Source organism: Astatotilapia calliptera, chromosome 2 (genome assembly GCF_900246225.1).
Source record: "Astatotilapia calliptera chromosome 2, fAstCal1.2, whole genome shotgun sequence".
In the NCBI taxonomy this organism is placed as follows: domain Eukaryota; kingdom Metazoa; phylum Chordata; class Actinopteri; order Cichliformes; family Cichlidae; genus Astatotilapia; species Astatotilapia calliptera.
In genome coordinates this window covers 9,965,237-9,989,124 of record NC_039303.1, presented here as the reverse complement: position 1 = coordinate 9,989,124, position 23,888 = coordinate 9,965,237, and the positions used below count along the sequence as shown (strand labels likewise).

Here is a 23,888-nt window from a genome sequence, read left to right as displayed (position 1 = left end):
GAAAGGAAATAAATCTCCTTCGTTCACATTTATTTTAGCTTCACAGGTTTACTTATTTCTGCTTAAACATCTTGTTTTTCTGAACAGCAGCATCAGTCAAACTAGAGGAAGGTAGTGAGGAAAACTGTTGAGAGAATGAGGTTGATTACCTGGCAGAAAATAATCCAGGTAGATGGATCACCTGATCAACCGGGTAAATTACAGTGGAAGCCCAGCCAACCACATGCTGCCTCATGCAGAAGTAAAATTTTTTGCCCTTTATGTGGTACTGAAACTGAAAATTATCAAAGAAAAACTGATGTCTTTGAAAAAAAAAAAAAAATCTTTTTATTATTTTTGGAACAAAAAACTACAAAAAAGCTAACCCTAAATAAATAAAAATACAAGATAAAAATGTCTATTTTAACAAAATTCTAACACATTTTATTGAGAAACCAAGAACAAAATCAAGTCCGTTTCAGACGTTAAACAAATATTCACATCTATGAGTCTTAAAAAAATAATTTATTGTTCAGATGTTAGTTTGAAAAACCAGATGTTTCAAAAATCAAAGGAAAAACCTGCACAGGCAAAATGTTTTTATACTGTTTGGTCAACATTTTGTTTTGTCTAATCAATAACATAACTAATCAATAACAGAGTCTTTGAGGCTTTAAGCCCACAGAGCAGCAGCAGGAAGTCACTCAGATGTGTGTTTCACACATGGCTAAAGAAACAAAATTAAAACCTTAAAAAAAAAATCTGACATTCACGTCTCTTCCTCAGCTTCAGGTGTTCTCAGGTCGGCAGCGCCTTCTTCTCTGCTTTGCTCTGCTCCTTCTCCAGGTGTTTCTGAAAACAAACATATGCTGTAATGTGGGCGGGGCAGTGTCGCATATGTACTTCAGGTATGTTATAATGTGGCTAGGTCTAAGGTGTATCATTATGTGGGCACCTGCAGCTTGTTGTAGTGAGCTTGGCTGCTGCAGTGCATCTTCTTCGCCGTGTCTTCGTTGGAGTAAAACAGGAAACAGATGCGGCAGTAAAACCCCGCCTTCACGTGTTCAATACCTGAAATAGTAACAATGACGATGATGACGGCGAGTTTTTTTTTACGTGAACCTGACGATGACCTGGCGAAGCTTTCTCACCGATGGGTGTGGAGGGATCGTACAGCGGCAGGGGCAGAGACGCTGTGCTGGATTTGTTCGCAGCGACAGGAACAGCCTCTGTCTGCTCATTCTGATTAGTCGATGTCTCCATCTGCGAAAATAAAAGAGAAAAACAAAAGATTCGTCTTGTTTACCTGTTTTATTTCAAATCAAAATTTAAAAACAAAGTTTCCCCATTGTTAGCATGTTAGCAATTAGCTCAAATCTCTGGTCAGTTGATGGAAAGATGTTTAAATGAATTCGATGTCACCGAAGTCGTCTTTGATTGAACGTTTCAATAACGAGCTGTACAAACGACTCACGTCCTCGCTGTCCTTCAGCTTCTCAGCACCCAAATTTTCATCCATCACCGTCTCTTCACCACTGACTTCACAGCTCTGCACTTCCTCCTCCTTTTTCTCCTCTTCCTCTTGTTTGACCTCCTCTTTGGGCTTCTTCCCTGGAGGCTCCTCGCTGTCATGGGAGGATTTTAGTGGCGGGCTCTCGCTCGCTCTCTTCTTGGTGTTCGGCACTCTATGGCTTAATGGACAGACGTGATTGAGGGGTTCAGAGGCTTCAGCTTAAAGCAAAGTACATCCACAAGCTGTAAAAGACAGGTGTCATCTCCAGGTTTACATTTAGATAAAAGGCCTGAAGACGACTGCTGCTGTGAAGAGAAACTAATAAATCAGACTCGTGCAGCGAGCACACAAGAAGTAAAAGAAGAAACTCACCCGTGTTTGAGCTGCTTGTACTTCCTGCTCACGTAGAGGGTCAGGCGCTTCCCGCTGAATCTCAGTGGCTTCGCTTTATAATCGGCAGCCATCTTCTCTGCGTCCTCGGCATTACACATCTCGAGGAAACACTGAGGACAAGCATCAGACGGCTTTAAAGCAGCAGGAGTTATGTGGATTCAGGTCGGACGTGCATTTGTCCCAGTTCCGTACCTCTCTCCGGATCCTGTTCAGGAAGTACTTCTTGACCATCCCATATGGTTCGGCGAGCTTCAGGACCTCCTCGTCCGTGTATTTGCTGTTGGGGATCTGCCCGATGTACACCACCTTGCTGGAACCGGACTGAACAGCAAACACAGAGAAAATGAGCCCACAAAGAAGAAAACAAACACCGACTGTCCTCATACGGTCGTGTTTCTTTTATCTGACAAATGTCACAAATATCACATTTTTACTGGCCCACAATAATCTGGAACACTAATAACATCCACATCTTCTCTGATCCTGCTTCCTGTCACCGATTTCCAGTGTAAGTCACAATTCATTTTAGTTTTACTATAAACATAAAGCCCAACACAGCCAGGCATCTGCTTATGTAGCAGACCTGCTGAAACCTTAAAACAGCAGTTTGATCATCTGATCAGAATCTTTTAATTGATCCATGATCTTATTGTAAATCCAGAGCCGATCACACTTCGAGGTTGTAGCTCGTAAACATTGGAACAGCTGAATCTGGGGTTTGTTTTAAATGACTGCTCAAAGATAATTTTACTTATTTATTTTTTATATTTTAGCGTTAACCAATGACCACTGCAGTCTGGCTAAGGTGTATGTATTTAGAACATTTTAGACACAAACCTTATTCTCAGGTTTCAAATTTTGTAGAAATTAATAAATCAGATGAAAACATAACATGGAGGTTAAAAAAATTTAAATAAATCACCTGGATGGTGGGGTAGCTCATGGAGTGACTGATCTTCACCGTCCGCCCGCACACTGACGCCGTGATGTTCCCGTTGTAGAAGTTGGCCATCGCCCGTGCTTCTTCTTCTGTGGCAAACTGAAGGAACGCCTGACGAGGGAGAGGAGACAATGCGATATTCAAAAATACTTTTCAGGAAATATCCAACTACTTCAATTGGATGCAGGTTCGTTTACCACTTCTATATTTACCACTTCTCCAAATTTGCATTTGGAACATTTTTCAACTGATGTTTGAAAAAGTTGCTTTACTGGTGTGATACAAATGTCCAGGATTAAACTTTCACTTAACACTGAACAGAGTACCTCGGGTCTCAGGTCCAGCACCAGGTGTTTGACCACCTTCCCGAAAGGCTGGGCGAGTTTCAGCAGCTCGTTGAGGTACTGGTACCCTCGCCTGAAGCCGACGATGTTCACCACCCTCATACCCTGATGGGAGGAGCAAGAATTGAGGAATTCCAGTGAAACAGAGTGAATGAAAACAGGTTTCTGAACACAGAAATCTCATAAAATGTCGAAAGTAGTGCAATTTCATATAAAACTAAAGTTATTGTGAATCAAAAGTTCAATTGCAGTTGAACTTTGTCAATCTCCCCTCACTCACAAACTATTTGAACTATTCAACTTGAGGGAGTCATTAATTCACCAATGAGCTCTCCACCCTTCAGTTGTAAAACAATAGACCACAGAAAAGGTCAAAATATTTCAAATGTATTAATAAAGTGAAAAACTGAGATTCTTGAGATGCAGTGATCCACAGAAACATGAAGTCAAATATTAAAGGTATCAGAGCGACGGCGCTCGGGTACGTACCCCTCGCCTCGTGTTGTCTGCAGAGAAGAGGAGACACAAACAGAGAGGAAGATGTGCATTAATTTCAAACACCTTTTTGTTGATTGAAGACATCGTCCTCACATCCATGAAGGAAAATGACTTTTTTAAGGAAAAGCTGGTGCTGCAGCACATTACAGGTACAAGTGTTAACTTTGATCTCTAAATATTGATCTGATCAGGTACCGATATTGTCCGACTCTCCATGGGCTTCGTCGTTGTCTTCCTCCAGCTCGTCCAGCGTCACAAAGTCCTCCATGTTCTCTGGGAAGTCCTGCTGGAAGAGACATCATTAACACACCTGTGCCACTCCTGGATTACAGACTGAAGGACAGAGCAGGTGCATCACCTCTTCTTCGGGTAGATCTCCCTCCGCTGCCTCTGGAGCCTCCGAGCTCTCTGCCGCCTCCATGTTCATCTCCCCTTTGCCCTTGTGCTCCTCGGCCAAGGTTTCTGCTTGTGGCTCTGACTCGGCCTCCTGCTTTACCTCACCCGTGTCTCCAGGTGTGTCATTAGTGACATCATCGGTAACCTGTGTGCAGTTCGGTTTAATTCCAGGAATCACTTTTGGCTTTAATATTTGTTTCAACTTTTTTGTTTTCTCACCTTCTCCTCCTCCTGTCGAGCATCCTCAGACTCCTCTACCGTCTCCTTCACAGACTCTTCTCCCTTAGGCTCGTCCTCCTTCTCCTTGCCATCAGGTACCTGCTCCTCCTTCTCCTTGCCATCAGGTACCTGCTCCTCCTTCTCCTTGCCATCAGGTACCTGCTCCTCCTTCTCCTTGCCATCAGGTACCTGCTCCTCCTTCTCCTCGCCATCAGGTACCTGCTCCTGCTCCTCCTCGCCATCAGGTGCCTGCTCCTGCTCCTCCTCGCCATCAGGTGCCTGCTCCTGCTCCTCCTCGCCATCAGGTGCCTGCTCCTGCTCCTCCTCGCCATCAGGTGCCTGCTCCTGCTCCTCCTCGCCATCAGGTGCCTGCTCCTCCTCGCCATCAGGTACCTGCTCCTCCTCCTCCTCGCCATCAGGTGCCTGCTCCTCCTCCTCCTCGCCATCAGGTGCCTGCTGCTCTTCTCCGTCCTCCCTTCCTTCCATCACTCCTGACACTTCCTCGTCCTCCTCCTCTGTTACCATCTTCACTTTGTCCTTCTCTTCCTTATTTTCCTGTCTGCTCCTGGAGCTGGATGAGGAGGTTTTGGAGTTGGAGGACTCGGCTCTGCCATTCTTCTGGCTCGAACTGTCTCCTCCGCCCTGTTTGTGCTTCACACTGTATGAACGAGTGTGTATGAGTTTAAGCTTCCATGTGTATCCTGACATATATACACTGTGTTAGCAGTTAGCCAGCTAACACCACCTCTCATAACGAGGTCAGAGATGATGTTCAGTTTCTAACTTTTAATAAAGAGTTGGGTTTGCTCACTGGCTAATCTGGAGCTACTTCTGCTGACACCCTGCTGTTTTCAACATGACGTCTGCTATGATCTACGAAAGCTGAAATATCATGGATCAGCTGTGCTGCACCAGTTTAAAGTCTGTGACACAGAGGAACAGGAACAACCATTGGTACCCTGCATGTTTTCTTATAATTGACTTGACAGAACTTGAAAAAATGCATTCTGGGTAAATTTTCACAGCTCGTATCACCACAATTTAGAGCAGGGGTGTCAAACATATGGCCTGGGGGCCAGAATCAGCCTGGCAAACACTCCAATCTGGCCCACTGGATGGCTTTGGAACATCTGGAGGAAGATCTTTAAGTGTCTTTTCATAAGTTTTGCAGCTTTAACTACTGATACAGATGCTCCCCATACCCGTCCATTTTTCTTATATTAAAATATCTCATGGATTAGATACATAGTTATGGTTCTGCACATCGGCAGAAAGGAGAGTTCTGGTCAGGTAACTGTCTTTTATGTCATTTATTTCCCACAACCTCCAGTCAAAGGGTGTATCTGTCCCTTTCACTGCATTTCATTCATGTATGTGTTTACAGTTCCTACACCATGTCATGGTAGCAGTGTCTGAAGCCGGGCACTCACTTGAGGGTTTTGTATTTGGTGCAGATGTTGAGACGAACTATTCTCCCATTGAAGACGAGGGGGTTCTCGGTGTAATGATTCACCAGCATCTCTGCGTCCTCCACAGTTGCCAGCTGAATAAACGCCTGGACACACAGACGAACACAAAAGCAGCCATCATTCAAACTTATTCACCTTATCACAGACTATACTCAGCCAAATCTGATCTCCACACTTTCTGTAGTAATGCTGGCATCACATGAGCACTCAAAGAGTAGCAGTGTTTCTTGCTCTGTCTTGATGATGGTCAATCATCCAGGTAAGTAAATCTCCAAAAGTTGATTCTGTTCATCTGGACGTAGCGTTTTGTGGGAGAAACGTTTCGTCACTCATCCAAGTGACTTCTTCAGTCTCAGCTGACTGCAGGTTTCCCCAGTCTTATAAACAGTACATTTGCATAATGACTGAAACCAGGCCACTTAAGGAACAATGGGCTGGGAGGTCAGTTCCTTAATCTTAATTATGCAAATTCTCATGACCATTGATCTACAACCACTGACCAAAGCTCACTGATCAAAGACCACTGATCAATGGCCATGAGTACCATTCACAGAGAGTTGGGGAATGGCTGCAATCACAGCATTGTAAGATGGTGAAAGATGTACCCTTAGGCCCCCTCCTCGATTCAGAGATGGTCTTTCCCTTTTCACGTAAATGGCCTCCTTGACTCCGCACTCAAACCAGCGTTCCTCCCTGTCCAGGATTTGCACATCCTCATCATTGAAAGAGTGTCCAATGGCCTGTAGGTGTAAATAGACTGCAGAGTCCTGACCTGACGAGGTAGCTCTTCTGTGATGTGCCATCCACTTCGCCAGAGGTTGTTTGGTTCCCCTGATGTATAAGGCTGTTTATAAGGCTGGGGAAACCTGCAGTCAGCTGAGACTGAAGAAGTCACTTGGATGAGTGACGAAATGTTTCTCCCTCAAAACGCTACGTCCAGATGAACAAAATCAACTTTTGGAGTTTCCTGCTCTGGTTTATTTACCCGGTCGGTTAAGAAGAGGTGTTTCTCAACCACACCGAAGCGTTCGGCGAGGGTCAGCAGCTCCTGTTTCTTCTCGTCCTCTCGGGGCAGATGGTAGAAGAAGACCACCTTGCTGCCTTGACTTTTGACCTCTTTCTCAGGTTTGTCTATCGGCCGCTCCACCCGCCGGGTCATCGGTTGGTCCCCTGGTCGGTCTACCGGCCGCTTTGTCAGTCGGTCCATCAGTCGATCCATTGGTCGCTCGTCCTTCTGCAGGTTAGAAACAGAAACTTCTGAGGATCTGAGTCTGTGGGGAAGCGGTGAGTTTTATTTAGCAAGCGAGGGGATGTTACCTCAATGAACATGAGGGTCTGGGACAGGTACAGGGTGACGGGTTTGCCGTACGACAACGGTGGATGCTGCTGGTAGTAGTTTACCACGTCCAGAGCTTCTTCATGTGTGCTCATCTCCAGAAAAGCCTGATGGTCACAAAGATTAGACTTCAATGCTGAAATTCAGTTTTCCTCAGAGAGGTTTGCTTTAAGTTTCACAACCACGTATTTAATGTTGTTATTACTGGATTATATTTAGACTTCTTTAATCCCCAGCTATCTATAGTCTCTTATCACAAGCTCAGTCTGACTCCATTTCTACCATCTTGGACTGCAGCTGGTGCCAGCAGTCCTCCTCCTGGTGTGGAGATCCTCTGTGAGTGGGTTCAGCTCAGCGAGGCTGCGAAGGAGAATGAGTACTACCAGCTGCAGTTTCAGATTGAGGAGATGAAGTTCATGTGCAGGATGAAAGAGTGTGAGGCAGCTGATTGTATTGTTCAGTTACATTTATGAAGAAGAAAGTTTAACTAATGTCTACATCTAAGTTAGAAGTAACTGAGGTGGAAACAGCGAGGTGAGTTTTCCTACCTTGTTCTTGAGGATGAGGTGCTCCCTCAGGCAGCCGAAGCGCTCAACGAGGGCGAACAGGGTCTTGTCGCTGAGAGGCTTCTTTTCATATTTCACCACCACCACCCTGCTCCTCAGCTGAGGACACGACACATAGTCTTTACTGAAACGAGCTGAGCTCTGCAGAAATGAGCTGATCCACAGGAAGACACAGCAGAGAGACAGAGGAGGTCAGACTCACCTTATTCTGTCCCAATGAACCGGAACCACGTCCTCCACCTACTCCTGACACACAAACACACCGATGTTCGCACATGACCAAAGACAGATTTCAAAAGGTGTCTGCAGCTTTCTGAGGGCACTAAACAGCTGGGTCTCTTAACCCTCACCCACTCTTTCTAATGGCTCTCTGTATTTACTGTACCTGAGCTTTTTAACCATTTTTATCCCAAAGTCAGCAAGCGTGGCACATAAATGTAACACTGAGCTCACAGGAGAACCAGACTTGATCAGTTGGAAGTTAAAGACTTGACGTCAGCTGTCTGAAACCATCTTTATGAATAAAATAGTGACTCCCCGCACAGAGAGAAAGTGACAAATGACTTAAAATAATACTAATAGTATTAATAGTGATAAAATAAGACATCTGTGGGTCCCTCACCTCCACCCCAGCTCGAGGACATCCCTGCCATTGGTCCTGAAGACATGGGGGCTGGTCCCAGCAGTCCTGCAGACAGGTTGGGGGTCTCCCAAGGATGACCACTGGAATTAAAAGCATGAGATCGTCAGTTATCAGACACCTGGATTATTAACACACAACACAAAGCTTTGTTAACACCAGGCCACAGAGACAGTGTGTGGACCCTCTGGAGGCAGGAGAGTTTCTGAATCTTTATCTAATCTAATGAAGCCCATCTGACCAAACAGGAAGTTGCCTGTCAGATGTACAGTATGCTTGCTGCTCTCTCTGCTGCTGTGGCCCATACATGACATACAATGCAAACAACAGAAAGACAAATCAGTGCAGGACAATCTGTTTGGGCACAGCTGTCAGTAATAACACTTTTCCGAGGTTAGGTCGAGGTCCTTTAGGACTCTAAATCTAACATCTCAAACACTAAATGAGGAGCTTAATGTTAGCATCTCTTACCCTCTGCCTGGGCCCATACCAGGGTCCCACTCTGGATACCTGAAAAACAACATTCAGTGTTACACATCTGATAAAGAGGAACAGACCTCAAAGGAACATTTAGTCAACAACGATGAGCTGAATGATTACAACCTCCTGCTGAGGTCAAAGAGAGATCGGTACTACGGAACAGGATTTCATCTCATTCGTGTAACTTCAGGGTTAACCTTAAATTTTCTATACTACAAAGGTCGGTTTACTTCTTACCAGGTACGTCATAAACTAATCTGACTAACGCCAGAGTCATCCCCGTCCAGCGCTGGGATTTTGGAGGGCTGCACAGGAGCAAGTTTGCGTTGGTTTGGGTACTGAAACTCTAAAAACCAACCTAATTTCTTCTGATGTGAACATGCTGTTAACAGATTTATAACTTAATCTGTTTTGGCTCACTGTTGTGTATTAAGAGCAACTCACATGTCCAGAAGGTGCCGTCTGTTTTCAGCATGGCGGAGTCCATTAACGTGTTGGTTCCACTCCTACAAACACAAACAGAGCATTACTGACACTCAACAGGCCGTTTCTCCTAAAATACAACCTGTATATTAAAGGAACAGTTCACACAGTTATTAACCTTCATAGCGTCACCCAGACAATCACTTAGGACCAGATTTACTAAGAATTTAAATGCACTTCATCAGGTTTCCATTTTAAAACCAAAAATTCATGATTAACATCTTTTTAAGACCTACAAAAACGAATAATTCATTATATTTTGTGTGCAATAATCACTATAACAGACAGTATTTGATGCTTTCTTAAGCCATCAGTGACAGTCATACAGGCAAGAAGAGCTCACCCGCATATCTTCAAACCTGCTCACTGTGTGACTTTGGTCAGTAGATTACGAACTTCCTGTTGATTTTTGGTAAATTATGTTTTTGTCAGCATTGAAAAGAACCATGTTAAAAATTTTTGCTTTAAAGCCAAAAAGTGTACATTTCTTCTCAGAGAGAATTTAAATTTCCAAATTCGAGTGATAATCGATTAAATCCTTCTTTCTCACTCCTGACACCACAAACTAAAGAAAAACAAACACAAGACCCCTGCTGCCAAAAGTCTCACAGGTTTAAAAGCCGCCAATTCGATAAGTCCATGAATGTGTGAGTGTGAAAAGTGAAAAGATCAAGTATATCAGACTGAATGTGTAACATGAACAGCTTTACCAGCTCATGTGAACAGATACTAATTATAAAAAGAGATTTTTGGTTTAATTGGATGACCGCTGGAAAGATCCAAATCTAACTGGTCAATGCTGGAGAGCTTCAGCTGAGAAAATGGAGACAGGGAACATGCTGTGAGGAGATACAACAAGGAAATTATATGAAGTAAACCGGACCTGAATCAGCGCCTGTCACTGACTGAAGGAAGACTGGAGCTCAAACAATTACAGTTAGTCCGAGAAGAAAAGAGGAAGCAGGTTGGACGTACTCACCATGGTGGAATGAACGTCAAAGTCACAAAGAGAACACACGTGGGGGAACATGGGGGGCATGACTCCCAAGAAGTCTTGGACTTTTCCGTTTGACGGGGAGCCCATCCTCCTCTGCATAAAGACGGGCTCAGACGGGCCCATGCCGAGCCCACTGCGGTGGGAAAGCTCAGAGTATGGCCTCTCTCTGCTCCCACCTCCACCTCCACCGCTGTAATTTAAGCCGTAGCCCCGGCCGGAGGAGACGTCCTGCAGGGAGCTGTACCCAAAGTCTGTGGAGGACTTGGCTGAACCTTGTCCCAGAGAAGAACCGCCCATCCTCCCCACGTGTCCCTCTTCCCAGCTTCCTCCTCGATACGCAGCATCAGAGGACATGGCCGCCCGCCGCTCTCCTGCTTCCCCCTTGCGACTCTTCAGCTGTCTGAGGATGTGTGGCAGCGTCTCCACACTGATCTCCTCCTCAGGGATTTCAGCCAGAGCGTCCAGGTCAGAGGGCGACAGCCCCAAACTGGCAAACAGCTTCATGGTGCTGCCAAGATTGCTGGTGCTGCCGCCACCGCCGCTGCCACGTCGGGACATCTGCCCGCTGCCGTCCTGGCCCTCCATGCCCATGCCCACACCCACACCCATTGGTCTGTTGGGACGCTGCTCGTTCATGTTGAAGTTCAAGGTTTCTGCAGCGGCCAGGAGCCCCCGACCCACAGCGAAGTGTTTCTGAGCACCGTCAGCCTGCGTCTTCTGAGACATGATATCAAAAATTCTGTCCCGCTCTCTGGATTCAGCACAGAGAGCCAAGATAAAGAAGGAAACAGGCGCTGGAAAGGTCTTCAAAGATGACAGGAACTTAATGTGGTCAAAGAGAGCAGGAGCTCCTTTTCTTCTGTGGTGGCAAGTCTTATTTCTGCTGAGACACAATGAGGTAGAAAAAGCTTCAAACAAAGCCTCTCCTAAGAAAACAGGAGCCAGTGGAGGCCCTGAGCAACAGACGGAGGAGCACGACTCTGATCTTTACTGCAAAGGGAACATAGGAGGCGGTTAAAGGAGGAGAGAGAGAAAGATTCACCTCAGCCCAGCAGGAGGAACATGACCTGATGCAAACAGAGTGATGGAGACCGCCTCACTGAGGAAGAGAAACTCTGAGTCCACGAAAACATCGACAAGAGGCGAGATTACAACGAGCCTCTGAGTGAATCACAGCCTGACACAGACCAGGACTAACATCTTTGCAGGTACAGTGAGAGGAGAAGGAAAGGTGTACCAAACACGCTTTACGGGTCGAGCTAACAGCGCTATGATGTCTACGTTGTTTAACCTGACATGTTAACTAAAAGATTAAGTACGCTGTCATTAATGAGAAAAATGAAACCAAAAACGACTCAGATAAGCTGCGCAGCTAACTTTGCTAACATACATGTCCTCCTACCTGCCAACACTGGCATAGCTAACAGCCTTAAGTTATCTGATATTTAACGTGCAAACTGTGGATGAAGCTGTTAACTGTGCATTTACGTGTATAATATGATTTATCTGTAATTACGGACACTCTTACCCTTTCTCCAACACCCGATCGCAGCTGATTAGTAAATAGCACGAGACGGGTGACCAAACTAGAGCATGTGAAGTATCGCGATGTTTCCTCTCCTCCTGCATCAGGCGGTGTTTTTGTTTCTGTTCGCTGCTTAAACGTTTTCTATGAAAATAGCTATTAACACAACACACACTTAGCTCCTCTATATTAATAATTTCTCTCAGGTTCTCTTATCACTATAGAGGATATGTATTTGGTTTAAAAAATGGGTTTAGGCTTGTTAAATCAGTGGATTTTATAAACTTTCGGAGGAAGGCGGGCTTTCAGAGTTTGGACTACAGTTTGGACTACAGTGCTGCATTCAAGGTCAGAAAAGGTGCCAGCACCTAACGTGATGAAAGCCCTTCTCAAATTGAAAGAATTAGATCAATTTACAAAACAAACAAATATGCTGGGTGTGAGTGGATTTCCAGATAAAAAAACAACTACACAAGGACTGCTCAAACATCGACTTTCTTATCCTAGGCAGATTATAGTTGTGTAAAAGATCTACAAACATTTTACTCTACTTGTAAACCCACACAAAATAGTTATCTCACTGTTTGCTTTTTAATCCAGACAACACTGAAACCGTTCTACATAAAAGAATCACAACACCTACACCTACTGAACCTTTATACTTTGGCTGCTCCCCTTATGGGTCACCGCAACACTCGTCTCCAACCACTCCACTTCACCCAGTGTGCATGCTCTTCTTCCCCTTGTGCAATGTTTATTGCTTTAGATTGTTGACTCCAATTAATTAAACTCATCAACCTTCAACCTGAGCTCTTTTCATGTACACCTTTTCACCTGTTTCCTTCTCATTTACATGCATGTATTCTGTCTTGCTTCTACTGACTTTTACTTCTCTTCTCTCCAGAGACTACCTCTCCTCCACCTGCTCTCTGCTCTCACTGCAGTTCACAATGTCATCTGTAAACATAATAATCAACAGAGACCCATGACTGTTCTCTCGAATGGAAACTGTAGCTACATCAATTTAGAGAAATACCTAAGCTGATATTTATTCATGATGTCCAGTGATCTACTTACATTGATGACTAAATATAAAAAAAAATAACAAGCTAAAGTGTAGCGTCAATTATAATGTGTATCCAGACATAAGGTTCTGTACCCAACTGTGATATTTAGTGAATGAATAAAAAAATGAAACAGAGACCCAGAGGAGATTCTTAACCTCTGGTATAAATAACGTTTACCTTATGTGGTCCTCTTGTCAGATTCCTATTTTCCGATGTTAAACCACGAGGCCCGTGAAGGCAACACGTCAACGACCAATGAGGAGCGAGCGCACGGTGACGGTTACGGTGGAGATGTAAACAAACAGAAGCAGCGCGGCCATTACAGCAACAACCGAGTTCCAGCGAGTTGACTGTTTGTCTTCTCTGTCGTCGAATAAATCACCCCCGAAGGTATTGTGCTTCATAAGAACACAGATGCCCGTCCCCCCGTGCTCCTCTAACGCGGCTGGGTGCTCGCGGTGGTGTTTTCGCGGTGATATTTTTCTGTTTCTGTTGTGTTCTCGCCAAAAATTATTCGCTAGCTGCTTGCTATTGTTGTCCGTCAGACAGCGGCCATGACAGCGAGCATTATAACGGCCGAAGCTACGTGTTTGTTCCCGCTGACCCCTGTCCCTCTCCCTCACTGTGTCCTCTGGTTCTCCTTGTAGACATGAAAGACCCGAGCATCAGCAGCGGGGGCCCGAACATGACCACCGGCACCGAGTTGATCCTCACCAGCCAGTTCAACGCCGAGGACGACCCGTTCGCCGAGTATATGTGGATGGAGAACGAGGAGGAGTTCAACAGGCAGGTGAGGAGCTGGGACGAGGATGACCTGGACTGCAAGTGAAAAAATCTGCGTTTAGGGCGGAAAAATGGTTAAAGAGTCTGAAATTAAGTTTATTATGGAGGAGGAAAAGTCATCCAAAACAAAGCAGGTTGATCTTTTCAGGTAGAACACATTTAAAGAGAAGTTATACCTCAAATCAGTAGCTACAGAAAGACTCAGTTGACTATTAAGGTGGAAATCTAATGTTTGAATAATATGTTGAAAGAGTAATTATTGCCTGAGATTACAGACTAATTATCTTTTTATTAACTATTGTTTTATAGATACATTATGTCCAATGTAAGGTGGACTCAGATAACTTTTAAGGTGGAAATCTGTTTTTCACCTTACACCCAGAAATTGTTCTCTAAAACTTGTGTATGCAGACAAATATAGCTTTCTCCTTAAAGATTGAAATCTGTCATTTTCCAGACAGATTACACCTCAAGTCTGTATTCGTCTACTTAAAATGAAAGATCAGCATCTGCACATCTCCTCTGACTGCTTTAAGGTTTGACTTGAGGGTGATTTATTTTGGGAGTCAGACAAGGCATCTGAAAAACACTCCAAGATTAATTTTTAAGGTGGGAATAAACACATGAAGTTGCAGATTTGTTCATTTTTATATGAGCTCAGTGAGCTCTGTTTCTAAGGTGGAAATCTGCAGATTAAGATAAGTTGTACCTAAACGGTTGTTTTTAGTTGTAAGCAAAGATCAGTATTTTCAAACAGACTCAGTCAACTTCTAAGGAGGAAATCTGTTCTTTTTTTTATAGATTACACTCACGTTGCTCTAATGTGAAGCTCCCATATGCGGATAAAGCAGTATGTTATGGTGTAGATTTCTGCAGACAGACTTTCCTGGTTGGAATTGGAGGTTTAAGGGAAACTACATGTCAGAATTTTGTTGTTTTAGTCATAGTGTTGCAGTATAATTCCAATCTGCTTTGCTTGGAAGATCAGTTTCCATAGATAGACTTTTAAAGTGCAAATCTGGGGTTTATGTTACAAGAAAAAATAGCCTTAACTTGGACTTGTTTATTTGAGAAGTATCTAGAAACATATTTTTAAGGTGGTAATGTGAATTTTAAATTGTAGTTTATTGAGATTAAGAGAGATAAAGTGAAATTAGGTTGATTTGATTTGAAGGCAGGGAAAGTATCCAAAAGCATGATGGGTGACTTTTTAAAGTGGATATCTGTAATTATCTTTACAGGCTAAATCCAGAAATTGTGCTGTTGTACATCTTGTATATACAGATGTCCAGATTTTTACCTTAAGATTTGTCTTCTAAGTTGAAGATAAAAAGAAACTTTGTATGTTTACGTACAAACTCAGCTGATTTTGGTTTTTAAGGTGGAAATCTGTTTGTCAAAAATTGTGATTTTTACAGCAAAAAATGTGCACTTTAAGGTGAAAGTATGATTAAATAGAATATTTCCAACACCTGTGTTGTTCAACTGAAAACAAAGGTCATTGCCTACAGATTCACGTTTTTAAGGTGGAAATCTAGGGGTTTGTTTACAGGTTAAAGGAAGGTTAACATTTGGAAATTGTGCATTCTTAAAAGTAGCTGTGATTTTAAGGTGGAAATTTACAGTTTGAAGGAAAATTACACTGAGCAGCTGAAGCCTGTGTGCACCACAAAGCAGTGGCTCCTTGAGCTGGAATTCAGGTCAGGCAGTGGCCTGATTATGCAATCAGCTGACAGCGTGTGGAGTCGGTTAACAGAGGAGTAGGTGGGAGGCGTCCGGTTGGAAATTTCCATAAGGATGTTTTGTTTGGAAAAAGGAAACAGTCTGTGGAGCTGTGTTTTAGAGAGCGTTACGTTTCACAAAGGAAGGAGGACTGCAGCTGCTGTGTTACTTTAACTCTGTTCTGTGTTAAACTCTTTTCAATGTTTCCGATTTATATTTGTAAAATCAGCCGCTCTGTTTCGAGTAGTCATCTCGTTGTGATTGGTCAGGTGCTGCAAACCCCGCCTCTGACATGTGAACACGCTCATTGCTAGATTAGGAAAGCCTGGGCTTACTTATTGAGCTGCTAACCAGCATCATCTTAGGCAGAGAAGGAAACAAGGATAACTGGATTAGTAGAAGGGGGTGCAGAGCAGATTCACCCGAAGAACATTGTAGCATCTCTCCTTAAAGTGTTATCTGTGTGATGTTCGCTCTCAGGTTGGACGACATGTTAAAAGTTTTGGTTCTTCGTTGGTCCAACAAAAGTGTGACTGCTGCTTCTCTGCCTGTGTTTTCGGCAGGTGGAGGAGGAGCTGTGGGAGGAGGAGTTCATCGAGCGCTGTTTCCAGGAGATGCTGGATGAGGAGGAGGAGTGGGAGTGGTTCATCCCGTCCAGAGATCTCCCTTCTCAAAGCGTCAGCCAGCTGCAAGAGCAGATCAGCCTCCTGGTCCTCGATGGCGACAAAGACCTGGATGTGGTGGTGAGTTTATCACCTTTACCATTGGTTACAGAGAAAACTCGTGTTTTGGCCATAAGAATAAAAGGACACCAGAAGTATGGAACGCCAGGACTGCCATAATGAATTAATTAAATACACCATTAAATAATTAATTAAATGTGGCAATAATTAATTAAAATTGGAATTAATTAATTAAATAAATAGTTATGACACATGTAATTAATTAATTATTGACACATTTAATTAATTATTTATGTATTTCACATTTTAATTAATTATTGACACATTTAATTAATTAATTATTGACACATTTAATTAATTATTTATGTATTTCACATTTTAATTAATTATTGACACATTTAATTAATTTTTGACACATTTAATTAATTATTTATGTATTTCACATTTTAATTAATTATTGACACATTTAATTAATTATTTAATGATATATTTATTTATTTCATTTTGGCAGTCCTGACGCCTGGCTCTCATCATGAAATAATTTTATCTGTCAGCCTCACCCATCAAACTCAGGGGGCGGGGTTAACGCTGATCGAGTCAAAACCATTGCTTTGGCCTGGTGGCCATTGTTTCTAGCACACAACAACCGGCATGTGGAAGCTAACAGAACTGAACTTTGAAAAACCCTGTTTGTGTGTCACCAAATACCGTTTTAATATTTTTTTAGCCGAGAATGTAGTGGTTTAATCTTCATGTGTCTGGTCGTTTTGTCAAGATACAGCCTCTTTGCAAAAGTGTTTCGATGATTTCGGAGACGTCTGCCCAGTCTCACGGCAAAGCGTGGGATAGACCCGCTCGCCTCGCAAGCAATCCCACCGACAAAGCGCAGACCCCGGTACACAGCTGTAGTAACCCCCGCTGAGTTCTTTTACTGAGGTTATATTTATCGGTGTTTTATTTCCTGATGTTCTTATGTGTCCTACGTGTTTCAGTCGCCAATTCTGAATTCTAACTAACATTAAAAACATGTTTAAGGAGGAGAGAGAGAGCAAATAAATCTGTTTAACATCTGATCTTTGGGTTTTTGTTCAGTATCAGCGTGACCTGTGTATAAACACATAAAAGAGATAACGTTGGTGTTTCTGTCATGTAGTAACTGCTGGCTTTAACTGTACAAAGGTTGTTCGACACTATGAAACACATACAGACTTCATGATGTTCGGCTAATATTTTTATTGTGAATATTAATCATGAGGGTAAACGGCCCTGTACACCACGGAGCGAGGTCAGCATAGCCACGATATCCACGATATTCTCAGCTCCATGAGTTAACACAAAGTTTCCCAGCTGACTATCTAACTTCCAACTATTCCAGAGACGTGAAAATATATCAAATCAAATCACTTTTATTGTCACATCACATGTGCAGGCACACTGGCACAGCACATGCGAGTGAAATTCTTGTGTGCGAGCCCCACAAGCAACAGAGATGTGCAAACACAACAACACAAACGAGCAAAATACAAGAATGGCCAACCTGAAACTAATAAATATATGTACAATATATAATAGTGTATGCATTTCTGGATGTGTATACTAAATATTTTCCTACGTGTGTGTGTGTGTGTGTGTGTGTGTGTGTGTATACACATTTTTACAAATTAAATAGTAAAAAAAAAATAATAATAATAATAATAATAATAAAATATATAAAATATACAGAGTTGAATATGTGCAAAACAAGTGGCATTTATATACAGTATGGAGTGCATAATGTTGAAGTTCCAGTAGTGAAGCTGAGGTGTCTATGACGTGTTCAGCAGTCTGATGGCCTGGTGGAAGAAGCTGTCTCTCAGTCTGCTGGTACGGGACCGGATGCTGCAGAACCTCCTTCCTGATGGAAGTAGTCTGAACAGTTTATGGCTGGGGTGACTGGAGTCCTTGATGATCCTCCCCGCTTTCCTCAGGCAGCGCTTCCTGTAGATGTCTTGGAGGGAGGGAAGCTCACCTCCAATTATCCGTTCAGAGCACCGCACTACTCGCTGGAGAGCTTTGCAGTTGTAGGCGGTGCTGTTGCCATACCAGGTGGTGATGCATCCAGTGAGGATGCTCTCAATGGCACAGTGATAGAAGGTCCTGAGGATGCGGGGGCTCATGCCGAATCTTTTCAGTCTCCTGAGAAAGAAGAGGCGCTGCTGCGCCTTCTTCACTGTTTTGTTTGTGTGTACCGACCACGTAAGATCCTCAGCCAGATGTACTCCAAGGAACCGGAAGCTGCTCACTCTCTCCACAGCAGCGCCGCTGATGGTGATGGGGGTGTGTACTTCTCTGCACCTCCGGAAGTCCACTATCAACTCCTTTGTCTTTGCGACGTTGAGGGTGAGATGGTTGTCTTGATACCAGTGGGTCAGGGCGCTGACCTCCTCCCTGTAAGCCGTCTCATCACCGTTGGTGATAAGACCCACCACTGTAGTGTCGTCCGCAAACTTCACAATGATGTTGGAGTTGTTAGTGGCTGTGCAGTCGTAGGTGTAGAGTGAGTACAGGAGAGGGCTCAGTACACACCCCTGTGGAGCACCAGTGTTCAGTGTGATGGGGGATGAGGTGATGCTGCCCAGTCTGACCACTTGGCGTCTGTCAGACAGGAAGCTAAGGATCCAGCTGCAGAGGGAGCTGCTCAGTCCTAGATCCTGCAGTTTCCTGTCCAGCTTCGAGGGAACGATGGTATTGAATGCTGAGCTGTAATCTACAAACAGCATCCTCACATACGTGTCTCTCTTCTCCAGGTGTGACAGGGCAGTGTGTAGTGTCAGGGCTATGGCATCATCAGTGGACCTGTTGTGGCGGTATGCGAACTGTAGAGGGTCCAGTGAGTCAGGTAGTGCAGAGCAGATGAAGTCCCTGACCAGCTTCTCGAAGCATTTGCTTACGATGGGGGTCAGGACTACAGGTCGCCAGTCGTTCAATGAGGAGATGGTGGAGGATTTGGGTACAGGGACGATGGTGGCCATTTTGAAGCAGGCTGGGACTACAGACAGAGAGAGGGAAAGGTTGAAGATGTGTGTGAACACTCCAGCCAGCTGAGCCGCGCATGACCTGAGGACGCGGCCGGGAATCCCGTCCGGACCAGTAGCTTTGCGCGCGTTCACCTTCCTGAAGCACTTCCGCACATCCTCCTCAGACACAGTGTGCGCACTGACGTCATCCGCGGTGCGCACACTGTCCGGTCTCATGGTGTTCGCTGCGTCGAATCTAGCGTAGAATACGTTTAGATCCTCACACAGAGAGGCCGTGGTCTGCGGTGTGCTGGTTTTCCCTCTAAAGTCTGTGATCGTGTTTAGTCCCTGCCACATACTCCGAGGGTTGTCAAACTGTTGTTCCACCCTGTCCCTGTACTCACGTTTGGCTGCTTTGATCGTCTTCCGGAGTTGGTAATGTGCGTGTTTGTAGTCCGATGTGTTCGCGGAGGCAAAGGCGGTGTTCCGTGCCGCGCGAACATCTCCGTTAATCCAGGGTTTTTGATTTGGGAAGGATTTAACTGTTCTGGATGGGACGACATCTTCCACGCATTTCCTGATAAATCCACAGACTGAGTCTGTGTACTCATCAATGTCTCTGGCGGCCACGTGAAACATTTCCCAGTCCGCGTGATCAAAACAGTCCCGCAGCGCAGACTCCGATTGGTCCGTCCAACAGTGCACCGCCCTCCAGGTTGGAGCTTCCTGTTTCAGCTTCTGCCTGTAGGCGGGCAGGAGCAGGATGGAGCAGTGATCTGATTGGCCGAATGGGGTGCGGGGGAGGGCTTTGTACGCATCCCGGAAAGAGGTGTAACAGTGGTCGAGTAGCCGGTTTCCACGTGTGTTAAAAAGGATGTGTTGATGGAGTTTTGGTGAGACTTTCTTCAGGTTTCCCTTATTAAAGTCTCCGGCTGTGATAAACGCTGCCTCTGGGTGTGCGGTTTCCTCACTGCTGATCGCGCTGTACAGTTCCCTGAGTGCACGGTCAGTGTCGGCTTGTGGGGGTATGTAAACAGCCGTAATAATCACTGCAACAGCCGTAATAATCACTGCATAAAGAAAAGTGTAAGAGACTCAGCAGCAGATTAGAATAACAGTTATACATTTAATAAATCACCAAATGAATCCAAGAAACGAGCAAACCTGTTCCGACAATTTGAGTTTGTATTCCCTCAGCTGCAGACTCGCTGCTGTTTAAATGTTTGAAAAGGAAGATTAGATATAAACAAACGTCAAACATAGACTCAGTCTGCCTTCACATTTGATACGAGGCCAGCACGTATAGTGGCCTCAGCAGGCTATTACTGAAATACACGTGCTATATCATAAACTATGATATAAATAGGGAGGTCCTATTAACATGTTTAGTTTTAAAGGACACCTTCCTGCCTTTAGTCTCATTCATGAGCAGTATTAGTTTTCTTCTAACATCCAGAAGTCTGCACGATGTGTTTCATAGTTTGTAACAAGCCTTTGACAGGTAAACATAACATGACCGAAAAAGCAAAAAAAAAGAAAAAAAAAAAAAAAGAGAGAGAGAGAGAGTGTTGACATAAGAAGAGAAAATGCTCTCAATTATGGAGACAGGCAAATGGTTCATTTATGTTTGATGTGTGTTTATTCCTCCCTAAATATCGTCGGTGAAGTTTGCCATGCACGTCAGATTTTCCTGCGCATTTTTATACCTCTGCCAACAGAGAGAGAAAAAAATCACATTCTAACAGACAGCTGGTGCTTAGAATACAGTTGAATAACTATTAAAAAACAGATAATATTTAGATGATAGTTCAGTCTAACACATGTGCCAGTGAACCATTAAACGTCTGTGAAACTATGCAGTTATGAAACGTAACTTTAACCTCAGCCAAACCGATTTGCTCAGTTGTAAATAAAACAGCGAAGTAAACGTGACCCGACGGACAGAACCTGAGTGAATGAAGTCCAGCGTTTAACCACTGAGAGCTAAAACTCAGCTGAGGTTTCAAAGCTGTGTGCCGGTGATTGGACATCAGCCGCTGATGAAGCTGTTCGCCTATAAAGTGCTCTGTAAGGAAACAAGCTCCAGCAGCTCTGCGCTCGGGGAAAACACTATATTTACTTATCTTGTGCAGAAAAATGCGCTGACATTGCTTTATATCGAGCACCGGCTGCCCAGTTAAACTGTGACTATCACCAGGTAACGTAGGCGTGTTTCTTGAATTAGCAGCAGGTGTTAAACAGCTGACAGATGAGGAGGAGGATGCATGCAGGTAAACTGAGGGTCTGTTGAGCTGATCGCTGGTTTCGTGAGAAAAATGTCAGCTCGTTCTTTATGTTACAGAAGCACAGAGACACAAGACCAGGCGGAAAGAGACGATCGTTCGGTGAAAATGAGAATCTGCGAATGCAACATGTGGAACACGGAGAGTGGAATATGTAAACAAACCGGTTAACGTACCCCCTCGGTGCACTCTGCATGCTAATTGTTAGCAGAGCTAGTGAAATCTCTGAAAACATCTGAGCACTTTTGCAAACATGTTCTGTGTTGACAACCTGACCAGACATACGGCGCGACATTCGCGGCTAAAACACTGTTAAAAGTGTAGCTGGTGACAGAAAAACGGGGTATTTTAAAACTACACCACCACCATTGCTGCCTGTGATTTGATCTGCATTCTGGGATACCTGGCTGCCCCAAGTCTACACAAGCAATCGATTATCTAGGATCGACCTGTTTTGACTTACTTTGCACGGCAACCAATCAAATGTTAGAGAAGCTGCATGGGCAGCGTTAACCCCACCCCCTGAGTTTGATGGGTGAGGCTGACAGATAAAATTATTTCATGATGAGAGCCAGGCGCCAGGACTGCCAAAATGAAATAAATAAATATATCATTAAATAATTAATTAAATGTGTCAATAGTTAATTAAATGTGAAATACATAAATAATTAATTAAATGTGTCAATAATTAATTAATTAAATGTGTCAATAATTAATTAAAATGTGAAATACATAAATAATTAATTAAATGTGTCAATAATTAATTAATTACATGTGTCATAACTATTTATTTAATTAATTAATTCCAATTTTAATTAATTATTGCCACATTTAATTAATTATTTAATGGTGTATTTAATTAATTCATTATGGCAGTCCTGGCGTTCCATACAGAAGATGGCGTCCTGTCAGCTGACATTATTCCAACACATTATAAAAAAAATGTAGGATTACAGCAAATATACTCCAAAGCCAAAACATTAAAAACAACCACTAATAAAATAAAATAAAGTTTGAAAAATAGAATAAAAACTACACAAATAATTAGTATAGCCAAATGGAAAAAGACAAAGGACCTTTAATTCAGTAAAAACCTGAAACACTGAAACACGTTTAATCTGAATGTAAAGCTGAATATGATACAACAATGTGTAAAATAGTGCAATAAAAAAGGATGAAATCAATAATACAGAAAGAGCTGCTGAGTGAGACACAGCACAGTGCCTGAACGTGTCTGATAACATCTCCACACTGATTGGTTTCTCAGGTTTTTTTTCTTCCCAATTAGTTGATTATTAAATTAGTCTCTGACTGTTGACCCTCATCTGTCCAGCAGAGGTGGCTGTTTCTTTATTTTCTTCACAGAAATAACAATGACGGATTTTCTTCTTCTCTCCTTCAGGTGACCAGCAGCTTGAACCCCAATGCCAAGGAGTTCACCCCAGGCATCCAGAAACATGCCATGTGACCCGGCTAGGCTCCTCCCTCCCCCCAACCCTAGTCCGCACTGTGACATCATCACCAAGATGTCTGCTGTATTTTCCAGCTGCCACTCGACCTTCAGCCTGACGTGTTGCCAAAGTTCTGCGCTCGCATGTCTTCACAGTTACAGGTGTGTGTGTGTGTGTGTGTGTGTGTGTGTGTGTGTGTGTGTGTGTGTGTGTGTGTGTGTGTGTGTGTGTGTGTGTGTGTGAACTCTCTGAATGTACATCAGCTGAGAGGAGTGTTTGTATGACTCTAAATCAGAACAAACTGCTTCCTGTCTCCACTTTAATTATTATTTGGGGCACTTTTATAAAACCTGAAATCAAACTGTGTGCTTGTTTTTTTTTTTTTTGTTTTTTTTGTTTTTGTTTTTGGTTTTTTTTTTTTTTTTTTTTTTAAATTCGACTTCCTGTTCAGAGGGTCGCCTTCGCCGCCTCGTGGCGTCTAAAAGCACTTTTCCGGTCGTGGTTTGTTTAGCTGGCTGTTCTGCTGTTTCTTGCTCTTTTTCCCAGCATCCTTGGCGTTTCTGTCAGCTCTGACTTGTCTTCGCTCTGCTGCCTACATCAAATAACTCGTGTTGACTTTTTTTCTAAATGCACAGAAAGTACTGTATAAAAAGTCATATAAACAAAAACAATGTAAAAAAAATCTATTTTTTCTTATACTACTTGAAATAAATGTTTATGAAAGGAAAAAAAAGTGTTTGTCTGTTAATAAAAAGCATCCACACAGCTAGGAGAGCAAAAAGGACTGGGTAAAAGTCTTGAACCACCCCAAAAGTGCAGCGATCAAGCGAAACATAAACATACATGGAGATGCAGTATATGATTTATGTAAGTATGGTCATTTATAAAGTAAGAAATATATAATTTTTTACGTTTTTTAGAATGTTCTTTAAAATTGTTAAATACTAATTTTTAAAAATAAATATACATATTTTATTTATATGCTAGACACTTGACCTCAAATAGTTCACTGAAAGTTAAAAACTTGTGTTTTAAGGGAGTTTTGCAGCTCTACCTGCAGGGGGCGACACAGTCTGCCCAGCCTGTAGGCCCTCAGCAGGGTTTCTAACCTCCTGAGCTGCTTTCT

At 43.4% G+C, this 23,888-nt stretch overlaps 2 protein-coding genes across 7 annotated transcripts; one reads left to right on the top strand and one right to left on the bottom strand.

Annotated features, from left to right (window-relative positions):
* Positions 1–485: 485 nt before the first annotated feature.
* LOC113031851 (matrin-3-like) lies at positions 486–11,958 on the bottom strand. 5 transcript variants are annotated; one of them, XM_026184318.1, is made up of 22 exons: positions 11,782–11,958; positions 10,236–11,136; positions 9,218–9,279; positions 8,765–8,803; positions 8,276–8,376; positions 7,856–7,899; positions 7,636–7,752; positions 7,069–7,194; positions 6,737–6,985; positions 5,713–5,837; positions 4,283–4,940; positions 4,026–4,208; positions 3,863–3,953; positions 3,659–3,675; positions 3,152–3,274; positions 2,808–2,936; positions 2,078–2,206; positions 1,865–1,995; positions 1,454–1,670; positions 1,131–1,242; positions 935–1,050; positions 486–831 (listed from the first exon to the last, which is right to left on the bottom strand). In XM_026184318.1, exons 1-22 carry the CDS (start codon positions 11,880–11,882, stop codon positions 778–780), a joined length of 3,825 nt encoding a protein of 1,274 aa, XP_026040103.1. In that variant the 5' UTR covers positions 11,883–11,958; the 3' UTR covers positions 486–777. The 5 variants fall into 5 exon arrangements, with proteins under 5 accessions (XP_026040103.1, XP_026040120.1, XP_026040112.1 ...); XM_026184335.1 differs by having other exon boundaries at positions 7,856–7,893; XM_026184327.1 differs by having other exon boundaries at positions 10,236–11,133.
* Positions 11,405–23,123, top strand: LOC113031874 (polyadenylate-binding protein-interacting protein 2). Of its 2 annotated transcripts, none has more exons than XM_026184366.1 (5): positions 11,405–11,461; positions 13,044–13,235; positions 13,493–13,635; positions 15,914–16,093; positions 22,714–23,123. In XM_026184366.1, exons 3-5 carry the CDS (start codon positions 13,495–13,497, stop codon positions 22,777–22,779), a joined length of 387 nt encoding a protein of 128 aa, XP_026040151.1. In that variant the 5' UTR covers positions 11,405–11,461; positions 13,044–13,235; positions 13,493–13,494; the 3' UTR covers positions 22,780–23,123. The 2 variants fall into 2 exon arrangements, with proteins under 2 accessions (XP_026040151.1, XP_026040160.1); XM_026184375.1 differs by lacking the exon at positions 11,405–11,461 and adding an exon at positions 12,047–12,126.
* The last annotated feature ends 765 nt before the right edge of the window (positions 23,124–23,888 follow it).